General features: G+C 33.9%; 2 protein-coding genes across 5 annotated transcripts; both read right to left on the bottom strand.

Moving 5' to 3' along the window:
- Nucleotides 1–283: 283 nt before the first annotated feature.
- LOC140812025 (tubby-like F-box protein 6) lies at nt 284–3,822 on the bottom strand. The gene is made up of 5 exons (XM_073170197.1): nt 3,213–3,822; nt 2,107–2,194; nt 1,850–1,979; nt 1,597–1,776; nt 284–996 (listed from the first exon to the last, which is right to left on the bottom strand). Exons 1-5 carry the CDS (start codon nt 3,543–3,545, stop codon nt 525–527), a joined length of 1,203 nt encoding a protein of 400 aa, XP_073026298.1. The 5' UTR covers nt 3,546–3,822; the 3' UTR covers nt 284–524.
- A 3,274-nt stretch (nt 3,823–7,096) lies between these two features.
- LOC140811457 (uncharacterized) lies at nt 7,097–16,462 on the bottom strand. 4 transcript variants are annotated; one of them, XM_073169348.1, is made up of 11 exons: nt 15,426–15,537; nt 14,080–14,166; nt 13,374–13,420; nt 12,364–12,421; nt 12,157–12,270; nt 11,778–11,897; nt 11,396–11,504; nt 10,359–10,429; nt 9,119–9,303; nt 8,494–8,677; nt 7,097–7,340 (listed from the first exon to the last, which is right to left on the bottom strand). In XM_073169348.1, the coding sequence occupies exons 1-11, from the start codon at nt 15,505–15,507 to the stop codon at nt 7,315–7,317; spliced, it is 1,083 nt and encodes a 360-aa protein (XP_073025449.1). In that variant the 5' UTR covers nt 15,508–15,537; the 3' UTR covers nt 7,097–7,314. The 4 variants fall into 4 exon arrangements, with proteins under 4 accessions (XP_073025449.1, XP_073025448.1, XP_073025451.1 ...); XM_073169347.1 differs by adding an exon at nt 16,287–16,462 and having other exon boundaries at nt 7,254–8,677; XM_073169350.1 differs by adding an exon at nt 13,710–13,892 and having other exon boundaries at nt 7,254–8,677.
- Between the last annotated feature and the right edge of the window lie 786 nt (nt 16,463–17,248).

Below are 17,248 nucleotides of genomic sequence, written 5' to 3'. Positions count from 1 at the left end.
TCCATTTTTTGCATTATACAGAATTTGTGCGGAAAGGTGAGGTTTCCGCCGTAGCAAAAAATTCAATGTGATATTATTTTTAAAAAAGAAATACGTGTTTTGTCTTGTAAAATAGTAATTTATATGATCAAAGGTTCATCAATGTTACATAGGATGACTGCAGCTTGGGTTTGTCATGGAAATAATTAGTCCAAGCTTGTCGAAGTTAATTCAATGTATACCTCGCACCTGCTTACAAATCAGTTCTATTCTACATCTTTAACCATAGATTTGGGACAAAATATAATAGATACGTTCATCGAATAAAGCTTAAGATGAACACTTTCTTTTATGCACAGAGAACGTACAGTGAGAAACTGAGAATCTTGATAAGTTCATACAATTCCCAACATTCTGCGTATCACAAATAGACCAGATGAACTGAGCAAATGAAGTTTAAACAAAGCTCTAAAAGAAGGAACTGTGAAGAAGTGGAGGCCACTTTGAACCAGAGTGTGTCGGATCAGTAACCTGCTCGAACCATGTCATTCGCAGGCAATTTTAGTGTCGAAGCTGCTAAGACAGATTGTGAAAGCCTGGAAAGCTGATATTGGATACCGATAGTCCATAGTAAACACGTCTTTCCCCACTTTCCCGAACTGAAGAATGATTTTATCATGTTCGGGCCCAACAAGACCATTCTCTGGAGAAGCAACCAACTGAAAATTTTTCACTGATGCGACGGTTACACGCCCGTGGAAGTTCAAGCACCAGCACTGGAGCTGTTCATGCCATCTTGGGGCCTTATTTCTCAACACAAGTGAACTATCCGTTTGGCCACTCAAAGGTTCGGATACAGTACCGTCTATACGATTAGATCTTGAACGGAAAAAAGGGATTGTAGGAGATGAATCAACACTGGTGATAGGGAAGTGAGTTTGTGTAGGAGCAACTCCTCCAGGTCTTATGGAAGAAGCTGGAATCACGTCCATTAAGCAGCGCATTCGTCTTGGACCTCTGCATATAAAGATTGACAACTTTGTTTATTAGCTTATACTACATATTTTCACCGGGAGAATCTCACACCAACAATTTTGATTATCTGCAAATTACCTGTCAAAAGCACTCATCGTCTATATCTATATACCATGCACTATGTCCTAGACAAAGCCAAAAAATACTATTCATCTATATCTTTGTATCACCTCACACATCTATATATAGTAATAAAACCTCAGTCATTCGGGAAAAAAAAATCAGTCATCACACACTTCAGTATGTCAAGCATGTGTTGGCGAAAATACTCTTCATCTATATCTCTATATTTGTGTACTACATCTGAATTTAATAAGAACACATACAAATGAATCATCTTCATATGCCAAATATGTGTTGTCAATAATAACCCGAGAATGTTTCAAATCTCCAATATTTAATCATAATATGTCAATTATTATATGTTTGTATGAATTAAATACACAGACAAATTTTGAACGCAAATATATGTAAGCCAACACATAGTTTCCAAAACCTAGTTCAAAAAATCCACTCCCTTATTCATTCATGTTTCATACAATTGAATAACAGTAACAAGAATAGTATCGATCTTATTCTTACCTAGCTCCCAACACATTCAACTCGTACGAAATGTGAGTCACCGGATGGTTTCCAGCAGCAATCCTCGGAGATATCTGTTTGGAGCCAACCAGGCGAGTGGACCAACTTTTTGCCATTTTCGCTCCACAATGAGGAGGATGAGTGTCGTAGACCACAAATTTTGCACCAAGAAAATTAGATCTGGGGAAAAAAATGACTTTCAACCATATATGAAAGTATTTTATTTGAAGTTAATGGCAAAAACTAAATAAACCTTAATTTTCCAATGTAAGTGTTGCTCCCCTTCGACTTATCATCGGCATGCAGAGAGATCATGTAGTCTGTACAAGTGGCTCGCTTACACTTACGAGCAGCTAGAAGAAACTTTCCATCATCAGCCAATGCTGTCAAAAAAAAAAAGTAAAGAAAAGATACATCAGAATAGAACAGGGCTAATCCTGCTTATCGTGTTATGTGTTAAAATAACAAGAAGACACGGATATCTGCAGAAAGTTCTGAAGAAAGCCGAACCTTGACTTAAACTCACGAAAAGATAATATGTTTGGGTTGCACGATTCCGTTTTATAAAACAATGGAGTAGAGACTCCCTTGGGCCAGGCTGAAATAACAGAAAAGAGCATCTACATAAATATAAAAAAGCTCATAAATTACAAATCCTTGCTTGGTAAATGGAAAGTTTTCATTGGAAAGGTAAGACTACAGATAATATTTTGACATGTTGTCCTTCGCCCAGACTTTACGCCATCACATCACATGGAAAACTGAAGACTACACAATCATAGTGACATTTGGGAAGAATGTTCCATGAAAGGTAGCCAGTGCCCACGGTGGGTGGGGGGGTTTGAGAAGAACCACCACCAACTGTGTGCCCTGAAAACAGCTGAATGAGCACAGATTCGAAAACATAATCAGATACTCATCCATTCTCTCAGAGCCAATGCAAGAGCATTTTCCAGTTGCAATTTCTCAGTTCATGCAGCCAAAACCCACATTTCAAGACAACAAAATGTCATATTGACTGAAGTTTCAATCATTTCAGTTGCTTAATCTTTTGCATACATAATCATCTCCTCAAAATGGAGTTATTGAGTGGCACAAGCTACACTCATCGCAGAAAACTATAAGTAGAATTGGAATGCAAATGACTATGGTGCAATGAATCTTATGTAAGTACGCATACTTCAATGTCTATCAAATTTAACAGTAAGATGTACAAAAAATCCCAATAGAATCATTAAATTCGAAATTATAAGAAGCATATGACAAACAAATAAATCAAATACTAATCACCTCAAAGACATCACAAATTGAATTCATCTGGGATGCCTGCAAAACTTCCACATCCAAAATAATCGGTATTCATACATACAAATAGACTAGGAAAACTAAGCAACAAAAGAAAATCCAACTGCTAGAAATCAATTCCTGCTCTGTGGAGTTCCCAAGATGATCATTATTCATTAACCAAGTTTTAAATAATCTGGAACATAAAACTATCCATTTTACCGTAAGAATTTCCCCGCTCCCAAATACAAACCACAGAAAACTGACCACCAACAACAATAACCAAACAAAACAGCCTCAAAAACAAAAACGCACATGTTTACTAATCAGACCTGCTTAACAGAAATAGGGAACGTGATCTTCCCCGAATCCTCAGGATTTTTCACCAGCTCCTTCATCATCTCTCTCCAGCTCTTGCACACACCAGCACAGGCCACCACATGTTTTCTCCCCGGCCATTTAGATTCACTCTCCTCCACTTTCATCAACACCTCCCTAAGTAATTCCGAAGGCAAGCTATCCCAACAACTATAATCATAATTATCCGAAAAACCTTTGCTTAAACTATTGTTGTTGCTTCTAACATAAAGTTTAGATTTTTCGACCGCCATTGAGCTGTCCTGAACCACTCTCCGTGACCGGGACTTCAAGCCCAGATTCATCATTATGCTCTTTGTTTTCTCCCAAATCACAGTTTCAACCAACTAACGAAGTTTATAGATTCTTCACAACCATTCATCCCTCTCGGATCAAGAATCCCACACACGAACTTCAATCTTGACCTATATCATCTAACATCACTAAAAATCGAATCTTTCCAAAAAAAAAAAATTACCAACGGGATTCAAACCAGGATTGCGCACAGAAAGAAATGCAATGGTGAAAAGGTGCTATGGTGAAACGTCGAGTGCGTTTGATTTAAAATTTCATTCGATTTAAGAGAAGGTCTCTTGGACGTTAATTTTTATTTCTATGGAAAATATTTTGTGAAATGAAATTCGGGTAATTCATAAAAATATATTATTTTTTTATTTTGAATATTAGTATGATTGACATGTCTTACAGATAAAGATTCGTGAAAATGCCACAAAAGACATATTCTAAAAATTAATACTCTTATCATAAAAACAAAATATTTTTTGATTGATGACCTAAATAAAATATTCATCACATAAAATACAATATGTGATATCATCTCACACAAATTTTTGTCTCGATTTAACGCAAAACATGGTATTATTATTATTATTATTATTATTATTATTATTATTATTATTTTAAGAGGAAAAAAACCAAGTGATAGACTATCATATCATATTTAATTCATTTTTCAAATGTTGAAACTCGCTCAAAATAGATTTTATTTTTCCTAAACTAATTATACATTATTTTAATATTCTAATTAAGCCAATAATTATCCTGTATTCATAACGTTATGGATGAAAACATGTTCTTCATAAATATATTAAAAAAGTAAATGAAAAAGGAAATAAAATGGTTTAATTGTCAGTTTCTTCGATAGTCTCGATATTCGATATTATTATATTTAATATTGATGAAATTGGTGGTACGGTATTTATTATCGCGAGTTGTAAACTTATGACAATGCATTATGAAAATCAATTTAAGACAACCACATGCAACCTTATCCCAAAATTAGACTTGTTCTAGACTTCATTCTGTTCATGACATCACATCTAGATTTAATGCTTTATTTTTAGAGTGAGTATCAAGTGAGACTATCTCACGGATCTTAATATGTGAGACATGTCAATCCTATCCATATTCACAATAAAAAGTAATACTCTTAGTATAAAAAATAATATTTTTTCATTGATAACCCAAATAAGAGATCCGTCTCACAAATACGATCCGTGAGACAGCCTCACACAAGTTTTTGCTTTATTTTTAAATCTGATAACAAAAAATGAGTAACGTAAATAATCATTAGGTTATCTGTTGTATAACACAGTATCTGGCAAAAATGATAACATCTTATGTTTCAAGTAATAATTTTCACCAACTCCACATTGTTTTTTTTTTTTTTACCAAAATGAAAGAAAACAAAATCATGATGTTTTTTTAATCAACTGTGGTTAAATTTTTTTAGATTGAATTTGAATTGATGGATTTAATTTGAAAAATATTTGAATAATATATTTCAAATGATATGTATGGTTGTTTTTATAATTAGACAATAACTTGTGTGAGAATGATTGTGTTTATAATTAAGCAAAAACTTGTGTGAGACGATCTCACGGATCGTATTTTGTGAGACGAATATCTTATTTGGATCATCCAAAAAACATATTACTTTTTATGCTAAGAATATTATTTTTTATTGTGAATATTGGTAGGATTGACCCGTCTCACTGACAAAGATTCGTGAGACAGTCTCACTGATAAAGATTCGTGAGACAGTCTCACAAAAGACCTACTATTATAATTAATCATAATAATTATTAAAAAAATTAAACTTGAATTTGATGTTTGCTTAAATTATGTACATTCAAATATGTCATCAAAATTAAAATATAAATTTAAAATGGTGGATTTGAAATCCCAAGTCAAATATATTCGGTATTATTATTTATTACAGATTAGTTATTATATTAAGAATATATCTTTTATAAAACGGTTTCACGAATCTTTATTCGTAAGATAAATTAATTATGCTTATATTTACAATAAAAAAAAAATAGATGACCAAAATAAAAAATTCATCTCATAAAATAAACATTTGAATCCGGTATTATATGAATTTCTGTGTTATATTACTATATGGTAGGGGGTGGGTGACGTTCATATTTTCCATTAATTTATAAATCATTATTGCCTCGCTGTTGAAGTTTGAAAATCCTAGGCTTATGGACCCGTGTATGTAAGGCCATATCCTCACTTTTATGTGCCCGTCGACTGCGATTAAAATATAGGTATATATTCTATTCAAAAAAAAAAAAATAGGTATATACATATGTGTGCCCCGCGCGCGATATTTTTTTTCCCCTAGCATAAACAAGGAGAAAAAAATATAAGGTGAAGAGCAATGGAGACTCAAAGATCAGATTAAATTAAACAAAACAACCATTTTCAAATAATCAGATTTATAATCACAAAAGAAAATAGTATGATATGCAAGTCCCAACTTGTGCAATATAATCGAAGATTTTTTTCTTATCTTGTTTCTTCCTTTTATATTCTACATGTTAGGTAGCAGTCGTTACTCAAATAATACAAAGGGTATCCCCTCCAGCTTCAATTTCTGCTTTCCCACTCCATACAACTTAAATAATATAGACAAAAGTAGACTAAAATACACAGTCCTAAGGGCACAATGGGCTTTTAAAGCGTAAAACAAATCTAAAAGCTGTATGAATTATTATTACCTACGACCTAACGAAAAGCCGGGGGGGGGGGGGGGGGGGGGTGCCTAAGATAGGAAGTCACAAATTACTCTAAGTTAAAGAAATATCCATAGCAAATACTCTACTTCTATAGAAAATGGACCAGTATAAGTCCTAAAAAAACACGAGATGAAACAATTGAAACATTTTCAAGTGCAAGATGGCGGAGACGAAAAGGTCTCAACTCTTTCAGTTCAGGATTTATATACTGTGCTACGCCCACTGTTAATACATGCCAATCCAAACAAGTTGAATTTTGTCTGGATAAAAGCAAGTGCAGCTCACACCAAACCTACAACTCCCACGTGACGAGATAATGGATAGCCCCAGTAGGTGGACACAGGTTAGGTTGGTCATATGTTTAGCCACCAAATCTAGTATACATTTCTACTATCACCTCTACGTGTAATTGTGTCCGAGAAATAATCTAAACTAATGATGTCCGTTTAGTTGACAAGGTGAATTATAAAATCCGCATTTTTTACAGATCTAATTTTCCTTATCCACTACCAGGTATCACACAGTATAACGTGTGCCACCACTGATTCCGATTAAAACTAAATGATCCTAATTCCCAGATGCATAATTTGAGGAAAAAAGTAGAAAGTTCCTTTCGTGAAAATGATTCGTTGAATGAAAAATGTGCGGGATGCTAAGATGCAAATGGGGTAAACTTCTAGACCCACAATTATTAACATCCAGCTAACACCCAGCCATTCGTTTATATTTTTTTTTCCTAAATTTCAGTTGGACTGATTTCCTTTTTACATTAACAGTAAACTATTTAATGTGCAGTAAAAAAGCGTAACAAATATGGGACACTGCACAACTTTAAAACTAACTTAACGGAGGGTGTTGTCCCAGTCAAATATCTGATGTACAAAGAAGTTACCGTCGTAAGCCATTTCTTTTTCTTTTCAAAGCTGGGGTGATCGACTAACTCATATACTAGAGCAAAAATGAGTATACCAATTTTACCAAGTAAAAATCTCCTCCACAACTCCTGTACAACTTTGAAGAGTTCTACACATTACTGAACGGTACCTAGAGGGTTTCCTGCAAATCCAATGAATTAAACGTGCAAACATAAGTTCAGCAGGCGAGTCACACAAATTGGAACTTTCAATGATACATGACGGAGAGAAAATTTCAGCAGTGATGATGTGAAGTGCATACTACAAAGTTAGGTGCTATTATATTTCTAGTTCAAGAAACTATTGAAAGAAAATTTAGCCAGAGACGCTGAACACGTGAAAAATGTAACAAAAGATAGTTCCACACTAGTATTGCATCCTTAATGATGTATGCCGCGCAAATAATGCTCAAACTTTTGATGGGAAATCATCTCTAAACCCAAAAATATAAGAACCAGAGAATAAAAAAGAAATTGAGTTAATAAAAAGAGACACAAAAGGCTGTGACAAGGAGACATTAACGGGGACTGGAATGACTTGATTGACTTCATTATTTGTCTCTATAAATCAGTCCATGGTATAAAAAAAACTTAAACACCTGCGTGCCCTAGAATCAGAACTACATACCATGACAATTGTCTAAGGTCTAGACTGGTATAGAAGAGCATGATAAGGTAAAAAAAAATGGAATGACTTTTGGAATGGAATGAGCACGGAAATGAATAGCATGAACATAACATTTTTTTTGATTGATATCATAAAAAATGAGAAGGGGATGTAATACTTATTCCTCGCTTAATTTCAATCTTATGATTGGTAATTCAAAATAAATTGAGATTGAATAATTTTTTTCTACCGACCAAATCACCATTTTTGGTGAAAAAATGGAAATAATAATTGCATACGAAGTTTATGATAATTATTATTAAATTGTTGTTGTCACAACTATTATTATTAGTAGCAGTAGTAGTATTTCTACTAATTTTTACCTTTATTCTTGTTAGTATTATCAATTATATTGTTAAAAATAAAATAATTGAGGACAAATTTGTCAATTATAAATATTGAAGGAATGAGTGTAGCTAAACCCGAGAGTATGAGTAAATCGTGGGAATAGCCATTTCAATGGAAATAGAGCATTCCCATGTGTAAAACATACCGATCATTTGCTTTAAAACAAGCCAATAATGCGATTTCATTCTCAACCTACTTCTGGATACCAATCTAGACATGGGGGGTTTGCACAACTAACCTTCTTAGAGCAAGAGCACAACACCTAAAACTAACAGACTTACCAGATTTGCCTGCAAAAGAATATGATTTTGGCATGTAATGAGGTCCTAGGGTATTATTCACAGGAAGTTGAGATGATACGTTCACCGCTGGAACAAATCCTTCTGATTTTCCCAAGTGCATTTCTGGGCTTTTCAGAGCAATTTGATCAGGTTCTTGTGCCAGATGCAAAATATGCTTCTCTCTCTGCTCCAACAAGAAACAAGTCTAGTTATTGTGACATGGTGTTAAGGATTAATATGTACATATGCAAGTGATGAACCACACGCTTGTGATCTGAGGTACTAAAACTGTGGCACGTGATGCTGCAAAAAATTTTACCCCCAAAACATTCTTATTAGTCTCTATATAAAGATAAAGTTAAAGACATTGAAATGATAATTGATATGAATGGATGAGAAAAATGTAAATCACTGGCATTGCTTATGATGCCCAACAATTTTCTGTTATTACAGGTTCCTATGAGGTCCTTCTTATTCATCTTAAAGTGGCCATCTTTGGCAAGTCATATAAGATTCTTATACCAACCACCAGCAAAAATTACAGCAATGAACATCACATAAAACTCATGTTATCAAGTAAAATTAGGATAATGTAACCAGATATAAATCAGTGGCAGACTAAAACCTGCTGGTTCACAGCTGGTTCATGGCAACTGTTGCTGACTGCATTAACCGGCAATACTTCAGGACTCAGATACTTACTGCTACACTCCTTGTTTGATCCTTCATAGTACATGAGACGCATGGCTCTTCGGAGATAGAGGCTTCTCTGGGAATAGTATACTTTGGTAGCTAGGGGAGCAGGAACATCTGAGAATGTCACACAGTCAATATCATCAGGGTAATATCTAACAAGTAACAACTATAGACAGTCTGATTAGTCATGCGATTTGGACTGCCTAGCAATTAATAATAACCATATCCAAAATCCGATAGACCTTTTTCACTCCGGTCACTAAAATACAGTCATAACTTGCTCCCTGGTAAGCATGTTTGATCTCCTCCTACGGAGTAGGGATGGATTTAAATCTCATGACCTAAGCACGAGTTATAGAAAAAGCTAAAGTTAAGAAAATCAGTCATGAATCAACAATAATGTTTCATGGAACCACATGAGCTGACAGTCTAAAATATATTTTGTTGACGGGCTCTGTGAGAAAAGAGAGGTTACTTTTTCAATATTTACCTAGCTTTGATGTGGACCATAAGAGGAGGATGTTACCAGCTCCATCTGGTATATCCACAGCGTAAAAGGACTTTGAACTCATATTGATGTGGAAAATCTCAGAGAATAATTTTTTTTGTTTTATTTTTCGTTATTCTTTTTATTATTACCAATGGACATTGTCAGTGAGTCTCGATGTAGTCTGATCCCAGTGGAAAACAGAAAGCACGCCATCAGGCTAGTAGATTTGACCAATATCATTTTTGCATTTATGGCAAAAATAACAATGTTATATTTCAAAGGAGTCATTGCTGAAGTGACTGCACATCTGAATCAAGGCCACAAGGGAAACCGTCACCATGATTGCCTAAAAACCTCTGTATCTGAGCTATCCGCCGTTATCTTTTCTCCATCCGTTCGAAGGTCAAAAAAATAACGGGTGTTTAGTTATTTTTCGAATTTAATAAAATCTGGTGGGCTTATTCATACGATCTGACTGATATTGATTCGATGTAACTATAGCAGAAAACTTATTCCCAGAGTCTACCCCAAATATGCATGCTGATTGCTGCACACTATAGGAAATATTCATAAATGACCAAACACTGAGCGAAGAGAGAGACAATTAATGAGGCACAACCACCCTGCAAAGCTAAAACTTTCAAGCAAACATAACATCAACAAAGAGGAGGCGACTCACATGGAACTACCCCTGCAGTTGTCCAACAAAATTTCTTAGTGCCGGGATTTGATGGAGCCTCAGCTGTTTCCCTACAGGAGAAGAATAGGTTACATCCCTAGTTCTTCAAGTCAGTGGAATTACTGACTCGATAGATGGTTTTTTACTCTAAGAAATCCAACTTCGGAACAAATCAATGTTGAGTCAAAAATCATCAAGAGGTGTGGACCTGTGGTATTACTGATCAATCACTAAGACATAGATAGGCCACATTTACGATTAGGATATTTACAAAGACAATCATAACAAAAAAAACTATGTAGTAGAGAGTCTATCTTTTTTGAAAATTTAGTGAGCTTCAGACTGAGTCTCCACTAGGTCTGATTTCTTAACAGACCCGCTTCCACTGAGTTTTCATCCAGCCAAACAGCACGGAGTTCAAGTAACTTCACACCCCAAACTCTAGCAGAAATTTTAAAAGTTCATAAATCAGAATTGTGAAAATGTGTTTAAACTGTGTTCTTGATTCATCTTTTAGTAAAAGCCATTACCTTCACAGCTTAATTTTATGTTTTCTCATGCACCAAATAAAAAGCTAATGTTTGAAAGCCCCATAAGGATTCATAAATTTCAGCAGCTAAAATATATGGAATTTAGGTTATTTTTAATGACCTTGGGACAACTGATTGCTTCCAACACTAACGAATAATATCAAATTCTATTACTTAATTTCGTGTATCTTTTTGTAGGTAATTAACACATTTATTACTGTTTAACACCATACGAAAAGCACATGACTACATCACTCATCAGTGTTTGATTGAGATATTGAAGCAAACCAACAATATTTCAAAATTATCCTGAAGAGGAAAGAGTGTGGATCTGGTAATGCTAGAAAAGTAAATGTTCAGGAAAAAAAAGGTACAGCACATCCCATAATCAAGTCCAGAAATAATTGGACGTGTAAGTTGTAGGGGCATAATGATAAATGAGCAAAAGAAGAAAAACGTGTCAAAACAAAAGAATTGTGAGGAGATGAGATCTTGGTCTTAAAATACCCTTTCAAAGGCTTTGAAGAATGTAAAGCGACGTTTTCTGGGCAATTCATATTGTAAGGGCCAACACTTGAACCATTTATACAATGGGACCCACTTACTTGCATGTTTCCTGCAATATAACTTTACAAGTGAAAAAACAGAAAAACAGATGGAAGAATCATAGAACTGGAAATTAAGGCAATCATTAATCCATTCGCACAAATTTCACATTTGGAACGATATCATTGTAACGACAATCAGTTCAAGAGAAATTACACTAGAAATTTAAACTGATATAGAATCTAAGAACAAGTTCATATCTTTTGCTGCAAACATATCCAAATGAGTGTGTAACCACTTGCATAAGATAGATACAGAAAAATGAGACATGGTAGAACAATACCATTAGCTTCAGCAAGCTGAGTCACTTGAACCTGCTCGTCTAAATATGATACAGTCCCAGCAATACTCTCCGAGTTTACAGAAACGAATTTTTTTCGTTCTCTCTGTGATGTGGCTTGGTCTATAAGAATTTAAGAAATTAAATTTTATCTTGAAAACGATGATGGGTTACTTGAAGTCAAACTAATTCATACCAGTACAACTTCAAAGAAATTTATGCTGCAGCTGTGTGTGAAAATAGTAATTTCAAGTTTTTTTCCAAGTTGAAAATAAGATGCAAATCATCTCAAGAACTGCCCATTATGACAGGATATCATAGAATATGTAGGACAACCTAAGAAAGGATATATAACAAAACAGTAAAGAGGAAACAAGGATACGGTTATGAGCAATCGCCATCTTTTTTCTCTCCTTTCGTGGAGGCTTCTTGTTTACTGCCAAACTCTCGAGTTCTGGAACTATTTGTGCTCTAGAAATCATAGACTTACAAAGCTCTGGAAAAAATTGAAAAGTATATGTTTAGTAATTCAATAAAAGAATTAGGAGAAGAAGCATTTGAGTAGAAACCACGTATAATAAAGGAAAACCTGCATGTATAGAGTATTGACTGGCCTTGATTGGCTTCTTACAAGCATTGCAGCATACCTCAAAACACGTCAAACACTTGATTACTACTCACTAGGCTCTAATTAGAGGGGAAGAATGCTATCTGTAGTTAGACATACAACTTAAAAAAAATTAATTATTGCAAACATATTCATAAAATGCGTGGCATCGGCCAAAATTAATACACCTCATTTGATTTCATTCTGTTTTTCACAAGTATATGATGCTATAATAGTTTCTCAAACTTTATAGGCCTTAAAATTTTCATTATGATGTATTTCCCTTACAGATAAGTTTCAAAGAAAATTGTCTTCTAACCCAATTTTCAACACCAGGCTCTTTAACTAATTAAACATGAATGAGGGAATTACGCATTCCACATATTGTTTAATTAAGATTGTGCTTGGACGTAGAGAGTTGAAGCTATGGATTTAAAATCCATTTGATTGCATGGATTTATATTGGATGGATTTTAAATTTACCCACCTATAACTTATGTAAGTGCAATGGTGATTATGATTCAACTTCCAAATTAAATCATTTCATCCAAGCACAACCTAAAAGTTCTTAACAATCCTATTTGACCATTTTGACCAACACATCGAACCTACCACATGGCATCAAAAACGTTTCATACAACCCTGCACTATAGATCATGTATATGTTTGGTTTCTTCACAATTTTTCAGGTTTGTAACCTGTTGCACTCTTAGCTCTCTGCGTTTTACTTTTCTACGTTATATTTTGAAAATCATACACGGCGATTAACTTCGTAATGCGATCATTTTGTTCAACCTTGTTAAAGAGAATTACACACCAAAAGAATGGCTACAGTTACAAATCATGCAAGTCCAACTTGAAGACATGCCTTTGCTTTTTACCCTTCAACTGAAATCAGTATGGCATAAAAACCAGTAATGATATCTTCATAACACCTCAGAGCACTAAAACTTTTGATTAAAGGGTTAGATGAACAAGTTTCCAAATCTTACCAAATCTAAAGTATCTGTCGTCGGTCTCAAACCAAATATGATCATATCTACAGGAATGTGTCAGCAGAAATAAGTCGGGAAATCAGAAGCCGGAAATTTAATAAAAGTGAAGGGAAAAACTGAGACAACATTCAGCATGGACTGTAAAATTTAGAAAACTCTCCAGCACAACTAAGCATTGAAGGGACTAAGATTTTTAGGACCAAAAAATTTAATCTCAATCAAATAAATATCTTGCAGTATTGCAAATCAAATAGAAGTGCTGACACCATTATTTGACAACTAAAGAAGACTGTCAAGCAAATATATAATTGCACCGTAAATAATGGTGTATACCACTAAATAAAACAGCATTTTCTGCCGATCCCATTGACCTTGATTTCCATAGTCACGTAAAAATTCAACTTCACAAAGTCAACCATCAGAGAAGAGCAAAGGGATTGTGGTCCAGACAACAAGTATGGATTCCCATTAAGATACAGTCTAGTCCATTTTTAATTACTTTAAGGCCACTAGTCACTGTTAACAAACAAAGGAAGCGGATAAATATGAATGAATTGAAATGTTATGAGAAACTATGGCCAGCGACTATCGCTACCTAGAAATACTGATCTCCACGAATTAGACATAAGATCCAAGAGCCATTGCTAGATCGATAACTCTTAGGTTTACAAAAATATATTAGAGTTTAACCATGAGCTCGAACCTTCTTCATCAAGTAAGTTCGCTTCATCTGCCTCACATAGTTCTCTCTGTATGTATTGTGCAGCTAATTTCCGCTTGCCTGCTTCCTCTGCCAATTGAGCAAGAGAGAGAGAGAGAAAGCAAACATAGAGGATGAAAAATTCTAAGTCAACAAAGGTTGGAAGGCCAGTTTCAAAAGGCTAAATGGACTTTCCCAGCAAGTGGTCAAAGAAAATTAGAATCATAATAAAAAAGTATGCAGCAGACAATTAAATTTAGCCATTTCTATGATTTCTGCAAGCTAACATGGCTTTTGACTTGTTAAGCCGGAATAAATTCAACAGCCACTGCATTTCCTCCGGTTAGAATACTCTTCAAACTATAATAAATGAACATGAGATGCGTACATAAAGCTTCGACAATCCTGGAATTTATTCCCAAATATATATATATGAAGATAGCGAGTGATACATTGGAGATGCAGGAGTGAGACTGATTATTAGTTTTCTATTTTAATTTTAAGATTATTCTGTTGTTGGTATTTTATTAGCATTTTCTATATTTTAATTGTTTTTCCATATTTTAATTGCATTACAACTCTATATATAGGTCTATGACCCCTAAAAACATGAATCCATTCCGCGATAAAATATTTATTTTCAAGAGTAATATTGGTTTTTCTCTCAATCGAGATTTTTAGTTGTTTCGATTGAAATTACCCATTCCACTACACCAAAATTAAACTTGTTCTGCGCCATAGAGATTAAAGTGAGAGGGAGGGAAGGGTTGAGTTCAGGCATGAAGACATGGCACAATGGCTTTCAAATTAGATTTTTCAGTAAAATGCCACAGAGGTGCATAACTTGAAAGTTAAATTTCAAATTTACATAACTAAAAAGGATTCTTATCTATCTTGAAAGTCTTCACATAAAGAACACCAAAAAACTAAGTTATACAAATACTTCTATCTGTGATTAGTTTCAGTATGAAACTTTCATCACTCAATCTTCAGTGGTTTGCTTAAATCTCCAAATAAACTTTGCGAATCGATTTTGTCATCATTCCTAAACATCAAGAATAATAACCAAAACTTGTAAACTTTCCTGACTAGCATTCCGTTCCAACTAAAATTTGGTGGAACACAAGCTACTAAATATAAAATATTCCCAATAGAGACCTTTTAGGCAGCTTCTATCAAATATTATATACCAAAATTTTCAGTAAAATTATACATTATCAAGCACATTTTTTAATAAAGAATCAATAAAGTAAATCTATGATATTATACTCAATACTTCGGCCCCTAAATAACTGTAAGCAGCTCTCACAAACAAGTAGATTTAAAGATGAAACCGCTCGTTTCCTTACCTTTTACATTTTGCGAGACACTTCCAGCAGCATGAAGCCTCACCAAGGCTGCCATTCTACCACTCCCGAGAGGACATACCATCAAATTTTAAGCAATAAATAACCCTACAAACTGCTAGGAAGAGTATCCAGTGTCAGTCAAAAAGAACAAAGAAAAACCAACATATCACATTTCAACATTGTATGTTCACTTATTTGAATCAATGAAGATTCCCCATCAAATGTTACATTTATAGAAGCAAACCTTATACCTTGCGCCCCAGCTAGTGTGGATTGTGGAACATCAATAGATTCCTGGACACCACACTAACAATAGAACACCAAGAAAATGGAATATATCTTTTCCGGAAGATAAACATTCAAACGAGCAGTCTATTCTGTCTGTGACCTGAATTTAATCACCAAAAATTCAGAACAGGATTACAGATCTCAAGCTTCGCATTCAATATCAGAATGTGGGCATCAACCTTGCTCTGCAGAGAAGTAACACACGGTGCACAAAATACATATATTCGACAGGTATTCTAACAAGAAATATCTCATGCAAGAATGACTTCGATTTCAACGAATTTTTATTTAACAGTATTTTTCGAAATATAATAATAATAATAATAATGACACCCAGCTCGACAACTTCAGAGCCTCTGCAACTCAATGCATTAGCTGTTACACACAGTTCATGATAAGATACTTCCAGCATTATCATAAGAATTTTAAAAATCAAGCAAAATGAAGGAAGCCATAGAAAAACAATTATATTCCCGAACTTGAAAAATACTAACATAAAATCAAAAAATTAAATACATAAAATTGAAATTCGAATGGATTATTAGGTCCAAATAAAATCAAGAGCTGCCTTACCTGGAATCAAACTACTTGATCTCCAATAAAATTCAAAAAATAGGGGAAAAAACGTCGGAAATACGTCAAATTACTCTAAAACTCGAGATGAACAGGCGTGAACGATAAAATTGACGAATGAAGTAAAATCTGCAATGCGGATCACTCGGAACCTATAAATTATTGGAAAATGATAAATAAAACAGTAAAACGAAAAATAATTTACTATAAAATCTCATCATTTATATATTTATATATCTCTTACTATTTATTAAGGATGGATAGGATAGTGTAACTTCTTTGGTTTATTTTTTAAAATATCTAAAATATCTTTCACCCTCACTCTCTACATCTCTTACTATTTATTAAGGCTGGGTAAGTTAGAGTAATTTCTTTGGTCTGTTTTTTAAAATATCTAAAATATTCTTCACCCCCACTCTCTATATTACTAATTATATATATTAATAAAGTGTTAAAAATTAAAAGCAAGTCACATGTAGTTTAGTGGATAAAGTTTATGTTTTTTAATCATAAGGTTGTAGGTTCAATTTTTGCTTGGGTCTTTTTTATTCTTTTTTAATTTATTTTTTAGTTCATATATCAAAATTATAATGTAGCCACTCATTATTTCTTATAAATATATTTTGATCCTCATTTAAATATAAATCAAATAAATTATAAAAACATATGGTACAAGTGCATGCGTCGTTGTACTAGTATATATAATATACAGGGAGACCGACCAAATTTTCCCTGCGGTTATGATCAGTCTGTATCAACGAGGCAAACTCCTCGGCGGAAGCACGTTATCATTTATTGGCGTATGTTTTTTTTAATAATTAACAAAAAATCTAATTGATATAAAATATTATATTTATTTTGGGAAAAACAAAAAATTACATTCAATAATTTCTGAAATTATAAGCGTCTCCGTAAAGATTGGCAAAAATTTGTGTGAGACGGTCTCACGTATCGTATTTGTG

The sequence above is a fragment of the Primulina eburnea genome, chromosome 14 (assembly GCF_022965805.1).
Source record: "Primulina eburnea isolate SZY01 chromosome 14, ASM2296580v1, whole genome shotgun sequence".
NCBI classification, from domain to species: domain Eukaryota; kingdom Viridiplantae; phylum Streptophyta; class Magnoliopsida; order Lamiales; family Gesneriaceae; genus Primulina; species Primulina eburnea.
The sequence above is the reverse complement of the archived record's forward strand: the minus strand, read 5'-3'. Positions and strand labels throughout refer to the sequence as shown.

Excerpts from the sequence above, each read along its gene's own strand:
- LOC140812025 (XM_073170197.1), bottom strand. The coding sequence starts at position 3,545 with ATGATGAATCTGGGCTTGAAGTCCCGGTCACGGAGAGTGGTTCAGGAC. Across the intron at positions 2,195-3,212 it reads TCCCTATTTCTGTTAAGCAG|CCTGGCCCAAGGGAGTCTCT; the intron begins GTCTGATTAGTA and ends CTGTTATTTCAG. Across the intron at positions 1,777-1,849 it reads ACTTACATTGGAAAATTAAG|ATCTAATTTTCTTGGTGCAA; the intron begins GTTTATTTAGTT and ends TTTTTTCCCCAG.
- LOC140811457 (XM_073169347.1), bottom strand. The coding sequence starts at position 15,507 with ATGGTATGTCCTCTCGGGAGTGGTAGAATGGCAGCCTTGGTGAGGCTT. Across the intron at positions 13,421-14,079 it reads GAACTTACTTGATGAAGAAG|ATATGATCATATTTGGTTTG; the intron begins GTTCGAGCTCAT and ends ACATTCCTGTAG. Across the intron at positions 11,505-11,777 it reads TCAGCTTGCTGAAGCTAATG|GAAACATGCAAGTAAGTGGG; the intron begins GTATTGTTCTAC and ends GTTATATTGCAG.